Raw genomic sequence first — 12,313 nt, 5'->3', positions numbered from 1 at the left:
GGTTATTAAGACTTTTCCACTATCATTCTGAAAAAATTGCTTTCCCTTAAGGTTGTTTTTCACTGCCTCCTTTCAAGACTTTGTCTATAATTTTCAGAAGTTTAATCATGATGTATCTTCACATGGATTTCCTTGGGTTTATTCACTTTGGTATTTATTTAGTTTCTTGTATTGTATATTTATTTCTCTTGCCAAATTTGGGGAGTTACCAGCCATTATTTCTTTAGTCCAATCTCTTTCTCCTTAGACACTGATGACACAAATTATAGATTTTTTGTTATTGTCCCAGACGTCACTTAGGCTTTGTTCATTTCTATTTTTACTCTATTTTCTCTCTGTTGTTCAGATTGGGTAATTTCCATTTTCCACATTCCAGTTCACTGAATCTTTCCATATCCCCTTTATTCTTCTGTTGAGCCCATCCACTAATGTTCATAATCACTTGTTGAAGCATTTTTTATCATGGTTGCTTTAAAATTTGTCAGATAATTCTGACATCTCTGTCATGTCAGTGTTGGCGTCTATTGACTGGATTTTTCATTTGGTTTGAAATCATCCTGGTTCTTGGTATGATGAGTATTCTTGATCAAAACTTGGGACATTTCTGTATTATAATACTCCAAATTTTTATTTAAATCTTCTATTCAGCTGGCTTTTTTGACACTGCTCCAGCAGGCGAAGAAGAGATAGCACCTCATTATCATCAAATAATAGATGTTTAGCTTCCCCACACGACCTCCTTTGACAATAACCAAGGTGGGAAGAAGTCCTTATTTCTGCTGGATGGGGCAGGAGTTCCTGCTTCTGCCATGGTCCCTACTGACATCACAGTGGGGTGGCCTTGTTACCACTGAATGATGATGAAAAAGTTCTGACTCTCCATTGTTTTCTCTGACACTAGGAGAGAGGGGGAGTGCTTCATTACTGCCACGTGGAGTGGAATTCCAGGCTCCGCATGTGCTGTCTGTTGATACCACAGAATGGTGGGACTCATCAAGGGCCTGTCAGATTAAAGTCCTGATTCCCTACTTGGACTTTTGGGGTATGGGTGTCTCTTTATAGCTTATCAGGGTGGAAAGCTAGGCTCCCACTTGACTTTTGCTGGCATGCATGGGAGTGGGGCCATAGTGTGTGTGTGTGTGTGTGTGTGTGTGTGTGTGTGTGTGGTATTTGTCTCAAAGTTTTCAGTCTTGCTAGCCTACTCCCTTCTTTGTCCTTTGGCTAGAGAAAGGGGCTTTTTTTTTTTTTTTTTAGTACAACCATTGTCATTTTCTGATTGCCAGATTCTTCAGCTCCAAGTTTGGGAAACACGAGGGGAGCTCACTGCCATGTTGTTCCTCAGGTCCTGAGGTCCCTTGCTGATCTGCCCTTTTCTCTCCACGTTTCTTCTTATATTTGTTTTATATATAACTTCCAGGGTTTTTATTTGTACTTAGTGGGAAGAACAGGGAAAACTATGTCTACTCCATCTTCCCAGAAGTATTTTTAATATTAAACTAATTTCTAAAAATTAAGGGCCTTCTATTCATATAATGGAATATTATTCAGCCTTAAAAAGGAAGGAAATCCTGTCACATGCCACAACAAGGATGAACCTTGAGGACATTATGATAAATGTAATAAGCCAGTCACAAATACTGTAATTCCATTTACCCAAGGTAAATAAAGTCATTTCATAGCGACAGAAAGTGGAATGGTGGTTGCCAGGTATTGGGGGCAGGGCCTAGAGAGTTTTTCAATGGGTAGAATTGCAGTTTGAGAAGATATAGAGTTCTGGGGTTAAACAGGTGAAGAGGATTAAGAATAAACTTATCATGACTAATGTACAGGATTGCACACCTGTAATTAATATAATCTTAATGACACTGGAATTAAAAATGAATAAAGAAATAGAATTAGCATATGACCCAACACTTTTACACACTCATACACATGGCTTCTGAAGACTGATTATAAAACAATGTGAATGCACATAACATTACCAAACCATTAAGTCTTATGCACCATAATGAAGATGGCAAATTTTATGTTACGTGTATTTTACCACAATTAAAATAATTAAGGGCCCTCTACCATGTGATATACTCCTAATACATATACAGTAAATATTAGAACTTTCAGACAATACTTGGCAGAGACTAGGTACCATATTGGAGGAAGGAAGAAATAAGTACAATTTTGTCTTTGGGAGATGAAATTTAATTGGGAAGCTGGGCAAAAATACATAAAAATATAATTTTTTAAATAAAAGTAATATAAGCAGTTTTAATAGTGCACCAAATGCAGAGGGAAAGCAAATTACAAGAAAAGAGCAAGAGTTATTAAGTAAGAATAATTGGGGTCAGCCTGAGGATGGTGATTATCTTCAAGGCAAAAAGAGAATCTAGTAATGTATAGAAATGGTGAAATAATAGCCTTATTGGAGAAATATACTGAACATAACAAGTTTTGAGAGAAGTAATCAGAACATACGTTCAACTCTCTTACAAAAATTAAACCTATGTTACTAAGGCACAAAATGTTACCTTTCACGTTCCATTTGCCTTAGATGATCATTTTTTATAGCTTCAATCACTAAGTTAGTGTGTGGATCATCCTGGGAAAATAAAATTGAAGAAAAAATGATAAATTAAGAAGTAAATACCAAGAACTTGGATTTCTAATCAACCTCACCACTAAGTAGTTACATAAAATGGAGAATAAATTAATCTTTCTAAACTATTTTCCCTTACATAAAGTAGAACTTTTCTTCTCATTTCTAATTACCAATGACATTCTCCTTGAACAAAGAGATTCTGAGCAACCGATAAAATGTCAGACTGGATAGAATAGGACTAAGTACCCAGAGCTGTGTGATATTATAAACTCTAAACTCAAATATAAATGCTTTAATGATCATCAAATTCCTTAATAATATCTCTACTCTCTATTAAAAATATAGATTTTTTCATAATATATTTTTCTCAATATGAAAATAATATATAGTAATTAATATTTACATAACACTTACTATGTTCCAGGTATTGTTTTAAGCATTTCACATGCATTACCTCATTTAATCCTCACAACCCTATAAGGTAGGTTTTATAATTAGAGTCATATTATGTATAAAGGAACTAAAGCATAAGAAGAGTAAGTACTGAGTGATGGAGCCAACCACTATGCTGTAATACCCTTATAATCTATTAAGTAAATGTATTAAGTTCAATTTATGAAATTGGCATTATTATACCATTTTTTAAAAAAGATTTTATTATTTATTTGACAGAGAGAGAGACAGCCAGCGAGAGGGAACACAAGCAGGGGGAGTGGGAGAGGAAGAAGCAGGCTCCCAGCAGAGGAGTCTGATGCGGGCCTTGATCCCAGAACGCCGGGATCACACCCTGAGCCAAAGGCAGACGCTTAACGACTGAACCACCCAGGCGCCCCTATTATACCATTTTGATCTATAAATACAGGCAATTTCATATGGTTTGGCTTAATATGAAATAATATAACAGTATACCAATACTTTATATGTAAACACCCGAAAAATATTTTAAAAGTATTAAGAAAAATTATCTCACTGCCTGGAAACTATTTCTATTTTGGTGTATTTCCTTTCAGTTTATGTTCATGTATGGGTGTGTGTGTATCTTTTTTTTTTCACTTGATTTTTCACTTGACATTGTATAATATTTCATCCTCAGGTCTCTGAAAATATGACTTTTGCATTTTGCTCCACTCTATGCATAAGGATAGGAATTCTTTTCATTTTTGATCTATTTAGTATACACAGTTTTAGTTTCCTCTGTCCAAAAATGACTGAAAAAAAACCAGTGGGGAAAAAATGTTTTAGGGGTTCCTTGGTCAAGATATTATTCTTAAAGAATGGCATATAATCTTCTATTTTGTAAGATTTTCTCTTTTTTCACTAAAATTGTAAAGTTAGTCTTTTAACTATAATCTCTAGCCCTATTTCAACAGAGTCCCATTCTCAACATAATTTAAACAAATGAAACTGATAAAAGCACATTAATTAAATTTAATTAAAACATTAATATAGGGCTAGGAGAAACATAAAAAGTCATCCATCCCAACTTTTTCTTTTTTTTTTTTAAGATTTTTATTTATTTATTTGACAGAGAGAGAGACAGCCAGCGAGAGAGGGAACACAAGCAGGGGGAGTGGGAGAGGAAGAAGCAGGCTTTCAGCGGAGGAGCCTGATGTGGGGCTTGATCCCACAACACCGGGATCATACCCTGAGCCGAAGGCAGATGCTTAAAGACTGAGCCACCCAGGCGCCCCCAACTTTTTCATTTCTAGAAACAGAAAAGCATGGATAACTAGTAGCTGGATACACAGCAGTCTTCTTCATACTCACACTTGGTGAAATATATTTATCATCTTCATCAATTTCTAATGGAACAGCAATCAATTTTTGAAATGCCTTCTTCATTTTGTCTCGATCTCCAACAGCAAAGTAACTAAGAATTAGGTTGAAACCTGCCTTCAGATTTGGTGCCATACTCATGATGTGCTCAAATGAATTAATGGCATCTGAATACTGACCAGTTTTTATAAATGTAACACCAATGTTCTGCATGATTTTAATCCTAAAGACAAACAAACATGGATAGCTTTAAAAGTCTCAATTCTTTAGTATAGTAGTCAAGACATTCCACAGAGTTTCCTTCTTTTCTTCCCACTTTTTATTTTGTTTTGTTAAAGCTTTATTGAGGTTTAACTTAAATATCATAAAATTCACTTGTTTTAAATATACAATTCAGTGAGCACTGCCATATCTATACAGCTGTGAAACTATAACCACATTTCTATTTTAAGCCATCTCCATTACCCTAAAAAGAAAACCTGTGCCCATTGACAGTCACTCCCTATTCTCATCTTCTGCCCTAGGCAATCATTAACCTACTTTCTGTCTCTCTGGATTTGCTTTTTCTAGACATTGCATGTAAATGCAGTCATATATATTTCATATCTGCTTTCTTTCAAGTAGCATAATCTTTTGAAGGCTCCTCCATACTACAGCATATATCAGTACTCCATTCCTTTTATATTTCCAAATAGTATTCCACAGTATGAATATACCATATTTTATTTATTCATTTCCTACGCGACAGACATTTGATTGTTTCCACTTTGGGGCTATTATGAATAATGCTATGAACATTCACACATAATCCTTTGTGACAGCATGTTTTCATTTCTCTTGGGTATATACCTGGGAGTGGAATTGCTGGTCCACTGGTAAATGCGTTTAACTTTTTAAAAAACTGCCAAATTATTTACCAAACTGGCTGTACCATTTTATATGCCCAATGTATGAGGTTTCCAATTTCTCTACATGTTCTTCAATACTTATTTTCAGTCATTTGATTATGGCCAGTATCATAGATGTGATCCCATCTTATTTCTAACCACTCCTCAACATACCTGTTTCAACTAAATTCGTTTATTCATAATTCTCTGATCAGATCATGAATACTGTTATTTCCTTGACTCTTCTCAATTTTCTCTTTGTCTGGAATATTACCCCTTCTCCCTTTGTCACATAAGTGACCTATCGCAAGTACACTTCCTTCATAAAGCCTTTCTTGACTATTCTTATTCTTAATAACCAGTCCCTCGACTTAGTTACTACAGCACCTCTTCATTATTGGTAATTAAGCACTTGACATAAACTATCTAATATTATTATCTTTTTCTACAATGCTCAAAATCTTGGCCTCAACTGAGTTAAAAGTACCTGAGGGTATTGTGTCCTACAAGCTAGATATTTCCCAAAGATAATGATACATTATTCAAAAACAAATGATCACTAAAGGTGGCATTCACAAACAAATTAACTTTCACAGAGGCATTGTACTAAGCCTAGGGAAAAGTATAATCAGTAAATATCCTGGAAATCTTCTATGATATCAAGGCCATTACCGACCATAAGGTAATTTACTGTTTCTGCTCTTGAAATATTGTATGAATAGAAAATATTCCAGCTTCTTCCTCCTCTCCCCTCTTCTAAGATTCAAATGCAAACTCTTCCTTAATTATTTCATTCTTAATCTACAGCAAGATATAAGATGGTCTTAATTTCTAGCCTATAGGAATTAAGACATTCTAAAGTCTGTTAAGTTCTAAAGGACTGCTGTTTTGATTTTATCTTAGCAGTGACTTTTATTTGCTGCTAATGGCCTGCTAGGTTATCCCTTATACAGGCCAAATAGCTTTGTTTTATTTCAATTGATTACATATTTTGTCTCTAACCTTTAATTTGCCATTATATAAATGTGTGCAAGTAGTCAACAGGGGGAAAACCCCAAAATACTACAGATACGACATAAATCTAACACCTCACATGTACAAACACCTCAAAACATTCAACCCACTGATGACAGGCCAGAAGAGTTATCTTGTTTCTGAAAAACAACACTTAGATTTCATCAAGTTATCATTATGTAAACTTACCTCATTTCTTTATGGACGCTTGGAATTTGATCTAGTGCCATTCGGTAGAATTTAATGGCTTTGGAATAATTTCTTTGCTTTAAATAAATATTTCCCATATTCACTTTCAATCTCCCTAATAAAAAAATAATTAATATATAATATTCTATTTTCGTCACTTTTTCTGTATTTTAGATGACCTTAATTCATATTCTTTGAAACTTTTCTCAAGGTAGGATGCTTCAGACACTACCTAAAATTCTCACTTTAAATGAGTTATACTATTTTCATGTATCTACACACTGATCTTGTGTAAGGAAATGGAACTTAAGACTGATGGGGTCCTGAAAATATGGCTAGAAAACAAGTGATTTATATTATAAAACTGGAATTGTGTTATTCTAAAAAAACATGGGATTTAAAAATTAGATTCAATAATGCTACACACATTTTAATATATTAAAGAAAATGATATTCTAATAAACTTTAATACTACTAGCAAAAAATTACACAATATAAATGATACATATAAACTATAGTCTCTTGGGGATAAGTTTATAAGGGAAAGCATTTTTTTAAAGACTTTATTTACTCAGGAGAGAGAGCACATAAGTAAAAGATAGCATGAGAGAGGGGTGGGGCAGAGTAAGACAGAGAAGCAGACTCCCCGTTGAACAGGGAGCCCTAAACCAGGCTCAATCCCAGGACACCCGGATCATGACCTGAGCCGAAGGCAGCTGCTTAACCAACTGTGCCACCCAGGCGCCCCTTGGGAAAGCATGTTTGATGGGATTGCAAAGGCTCATTCTACTTGTAACGACAGAATACATTTTTTGTTTACTGTTAGGTAATATACCTCACACCAACTGTATTTCTTCATTTGTATTCTGTGGATTTTCATATAGACAGTATCTTTAAGCAGGACACTTCCATATAAACATAAATTTGTTTAAAGCATAGATTATTATAAGGAAACATAAAGTGGGGAAATGTAAATTAACACTACAAAAGAACTATACTAAGGGTGCCTGGCTGGCTCGGTCAGAAAAGCATGAGACTCATGATAAGTTTTGATCTTGGGATTGTGAGCCTGGGCCCCACATTGGAGATTACTTAAATATATAAACTTTAGGGGGAAAAAAAGAAGTACACTTACTGGGAAAATTGACTATATATACCCACCTGCATTGCTAAACATCTTATTTTTCACTATAACTTGATATGTGTTTAGTGCTTCAGCATACATTTCATTAGCTGAATATTGACTAGCCAAGTTGAAAAGAACCTAAGGAATAAACATTGCAAAAACACATGTAATGACCATTTTGGCCCTTTTTTGACTATAATCTTTTCAGAGATTAACATCCTATAACAAAGCTAGATGCCTAAACCAAGATACCCAACCAATTAGGAAGTAAAGCATGCACAGAAATACCTTGCATTCAAAATGAACCTGAACATTAAGATAAGTATAGCTAAGCCTCTAAATTGTACCTTAATTTTCTAGGTATTCTTTCTAATTTAGGTAGTTATTTGCCATCCATTAATCTCAGAAAGACCTACAAAGAATAAACTTGTATTGTTAATGTTGCTAGTAATAAAAGGAGTAAGTAAGAGAGTGGGCCAAATTTTCTTTGTAAATAAAAATTAAACATTATGTGGAAATACCTTAAGGCTTCATTTGTGTACTTCTTTATATGCAAAACTGTAAAAAGTATTTCTCCATATGCAAAATTATAATTTAAGTCACTACGTTATAGAAACTTATCTTCCTACAGGTAAAAAAAAAAATAATTAGAAATTATTCCCTAAAGATTCCATGGAATTTAAAGATATTAGCTACCCAGAGTGAACACCTAAAAATTCCTATTCAAAGTTTCAAATGCCCTTTTTTCCCATTTATTTGGCAGATGAACACTTTTCCCACTAAAAATACACCCTTTTAAAACACCAGTATAAACATCAAGTGTCTTTTCAGAATAAAAACATTTCTGTAAGAAATTAGCTTTTGTTTTTTTCACTACCCTCACAGAACACTGTATTATTTACCTAGTTGAAGTTCTTGAAAATCACAGACCAAAAGTCCACATTAGGATCTCATTAAAGTAACCACACTAAAAACAGAGTGTAAATGTTAGCCATCTTCCAGAAATAGTCATTGGGTGGTGGGTTTGCAGGTATTTCCTAAGTTATTAAAAACTAATTAAGTAAAAAAAAATCTTTGCACAGAACAAAGCGTACCTCATGAACTTCATAAAGATTTCTCTTAATTGAATTCTGAGCACCTAAGGTCCAATAAGATTTACAATGGCCAATTGAATTTAAAAAAAAAAGAAAAAGAAAAAAAATAGTCTTTTTAAAAATGAAAAAAAAAAAAACCAGAAAAAAAGAAAAAAGAAAAAAAAACTTTGGGAATCTACAAATCCTAGCCAAAATAATTTTACTCAACAGGTATTTTACACTTACTGAGTAAGTTAAATCCAAATTGATATTTTCTGGAGTTGTAACTTGTTCTCGTTGTCTCACCAAGACTCTCTCTTTTCTTCCCGCATCTTTTGCCTTTTCTAAGGCCTGAAATCAAGTTTATACTTTGTAAATTCCTTTAAGCATTCATTATGAGCATTTTATGCATTTGGGAGATATTTGCATGAAGCTTAGTTGGATGCCTTATACTTTCTTGGATTCCCAGGATGCCCTCCAGTGCTCTTACAATAAACTCTCCTTGAAAACAAAAGAACCCCGAGTATTTGTTTCAAGTGGAACTCATCATCATAAATGTCATGTGTTTCCCCCACTGCTCTCCAGAAAGAAGAGGAAGTATGAGTGATAAAATGGAGAATATATTAGCCTCAAGTTGAGTTTCTTTATCACTACACCTTCCACCACCATTTAGATTTGACCCTACATATTTTCTTCTTTTTCCCATCCAATCCTGAGTCTTTGGGTATTTTAATTCCAACTCATCTGATAGAAATTTAGATGGATTTCTTTGGTTTCTGGGATGCTCCACAGAAAAGTCAAAGGATAACTGCTATCCAATAGTACAACAAATGCTTACTTAGTCTGGCTCTTACAACCCACTCAGAATGCCAAGAACCTTTTGTTGATTTCCACCAAGAGAATAACCATAGACAGATTAATTTAACATGGGAGTTTTTTTTTTAAAGCTAGATAAAAAAGCACCTGTTCTGTGAGCAATAAAAGTAGCTTTTATACTGAACAATTCTAATGCTATTCATTAATGTGTTAACTAAGCCATAGAAATTACATTTATACAGTATGACAATCAAAGTAATGAGAACAAAGCAAATTAAGAGAAAATATTTATTTTTAAAAGATTTTATTTATTTATTTGAGAGAGAGAGTGGGAGAGATCACAGAGGGAGAGTGTGAGGGAGAAGCAGACTTGCCACTAAGTGGAGAGCCCTATGCCGGGCTCAATCCCAGGACCCTGAGATCATGACCTGAGCTGAAGGCAGACGCTTAACCTACTGAGCCACCCAGGCATCCCGAAAATATTTAATTTTTTTTAAAAAAAGCACGAGGGATGCCTGGGTGGCTCAGGCGGTTAAGCGTCTGCTTTCGGCTCAGGTCATGATCCTGGGGTCCTGGGGTGGAGTCCTGCATCGGGCTCCTTGTTCAGCGGGGAGCCTGCTTCTCCCTCTGCCTGCCGCTCCCCTGCTTGTGCTTTCTCTCTCTGACACATAAATAGATAAAATCTTTAAAAAAAAAAAAAAAAAGCACAAAAACCAGAGGTGGACTCCCAAAAAGCAAACCATGATTTTGCAGTTTACTTAGGAAAGAATATTTTGGGGTAGCGAGGCTTAAATAAGAAAGCAGCCCTTAGTACTGCATGTGGACTATGGTAGCTATGCCTTTCAGCAGGCTATGAGTCTAATCAAATAGTCAACCAGGCTGCAAAATTTAATCAACTGTTCCACTCGAATTTGTTTTCCTACTGAAATGACTGATGTCAAAAATTACAAAATCAGTCAACTATTTTGACATGAGAGCTTTTATGAAGCAGATGCCTATGTTTTCAAAAAACTGCTTTAGTGAAAACTCTAAGGCCTGTCAACAGCAAAAAAAAAAACCCTATGTTTTTTCCTATTCAGGTATCCCTCACTTTTTGAAAGTTCATATAACACCACTCTGCTTTAATGAAAGACCTACATTAGCACCTGTTTTTGCTAACTGAAAGAAATGTGAAGAGGATTTTTGCTTTCACCAAAAAAGGCAAGAAGTGAAATAGTGTGCAACATTTGTTTTGTAGCAAACCCTTCCAGAGGCAGGGCACACCCCCAGCATCGAGAGTAGCACCGCCACACTCAGCATCTCCGCATCAAGTCAGCAGAGCTCTGAGCTGTCTGTGAGCATCTGTGCTTTATTTTGATTTATTCTGTGCATCCATTGGCAAGATGTATCCCAAGATATCAGAAAAGCCTAAGAAAGGTTAGGTTTTGGGTCTAGGAACGCTCAAAAAATTTTCAATATAAATTCATGATAACTGATGCCACGTCGGCTTATGAAAGGTTTTGCTCTACTTCTGGATAGTGGGGAATACCTGGAGATGTGCTTTGTATTTGTGCAGATACATATGACACACACTTCACCATCCTGAATCCTATAAGTTTATGAACTTACCAATTTTAAGTCTCCACAACTGTTGGCAATACAGCTTTCTTCTACCAATTCATTTACTTTCTTCTCTAATTGTCTAATCTTTTCTTCTGGACTATTAAAGAAAAATCAGGTTTACTTTGACTCATTCAAGAACTAGTAATACATACTAAAATTTAATTTACCTGTAACATTGTCCATTTTGTGCTTTTATAAGAATAGGTTACACATAAGACAAATGTATAAATGGCATTAAAGAGAAAGTGTACTACTGTTTTTAATAATTATATAACACTTTTTGGTTAATAAAAGTAAAGATTTACTTAGCACAAGTGTAATTTAACACTGAGCCAAATGCTTTACCCTAACTATGTCATTTAATCCTCCCAATAATATGTGACATAAATACTACCATTATTTTCATTTTACTGATAGGGAAACTGAGGTTTAGAAAGTTAATTATTAAGCCCAAGATCATACAACTAGTTAAGTTATAGAGCCAGGATTTAAACATAAGTAATCAAAAACCCATGCTATTACATTATCATCCCCAAAAGAAAGTAGATCCTTTCTTCAGAGCCTATGACAAATGAAAACTTTACTTTATGGTGAAGAAAACTGAAGCCCCCATAAAAGAGTGAAAATTATTATTACTTACTACCAATGGGTACTCTAGAGAATACTTCCAGCAATGTGAAGAAGTTAAAAAATCCTGATTCCATTAGTAGCAAACATAGTACTCCCAAATCAGTCCCATTTCAAAAATAGCATTAATGTCATTTTGCTACCACTTTCTTCCAGCAAAATATCACAATACTCTGAATATACATCAGTTTCTAAATAAAATTTTACTAGGAATATTTCAGAATACACAGCAGTTCTCTTAACTCTCTTCAAACGGACTTTTAAAAAAATACAGGAATAAATTTAATAGTCTAGCTTTGTCTATAGAGTCATATTTTTTGGTAGATTTGACTACAAATTTAGTCAGGTGGGATACAAATTTTATTAGTTTACTTAAAACTTGCAAAATTCTAACTGAGCAATGAGCATAATAAATGCTGTTTTATATAGGTTACAACAAAGTACAGAATTCTATTTTATAGTCCAAAACACTCTAATAAATGTCTTCAAGTATTGCTTACAGATAATTAAACCTAAAATATGAATATGAAATTTTAAAGTTATAAATGTTATAAACACACTAGAAGTAATTACCCTGTCCCTATCAAATGCCAGGAAAATGAACTCT

General features: G+C 34.4%; 1 protein-coding gene across 4 annotated transcripts in view; it reads right to left on the bottom strand.

Annotated features, from left to right (window-relative positions):
• The window catches only part of IFT88 (intraflagellar transport 88), a 145,624-nt gene that overhangs the window by 91,778 nt on the left and 41,533 nt on the right, over positions 1–12,313 (bottom strand). For 2 of the 4 annotated variants that reach the window (XM_040621247.1, XM_040621261.1), the window contains 6 exons: positions 11,086–11,176; positions 8,908–9,012; positions 7,624–7,726; positions 6,463–6,577; positions 4,364–4,595; positions 2,526–2,596 (listed from right to left, as the gene is read on the bottom strand). In XM_040621247.1, coding sequence (XP_040477181.1) covers positions 2,526–2,596; positions 4,364–4,595; positions 6,463–6,577; positions 7,624–7,726; positions 8,908–9,012; positions 11,086–11,176 — 717 coding nt within the window. The remainder of the gene's footprint in view (positions 1–2,525; positions 2,597–4,363; positions 4,596–6,462; positions 6,578–7,623; positions 7,727–8,907; positions 9,013–11,085; positions 11,177–12,313) is intronic. The other 2 variants (XM_040621264.1, XM_040621252.1) reach the window with 2 other exon arrangements.

The sequence above is a fragment of the Ursus maritimus genome, unplaced genomic scaffold, assembly GCF_017311325.1.
Source record: "Ursus maritimus isolate PB19 unplaced genomic scaffold, ASM1731132v1 scaffold_10, whole genome shotgun sequence".
Lineage (NCBI taxonomy): Eukaryota > Metazoa > Chordata > Mammalia > Carnivora > Ursidae > Ursus > Ursus maritimus.
Note: the sequence above shows the minus strand (reverse complement) of the source record. Positions and strands in the feature narration are given on the sequence as shown.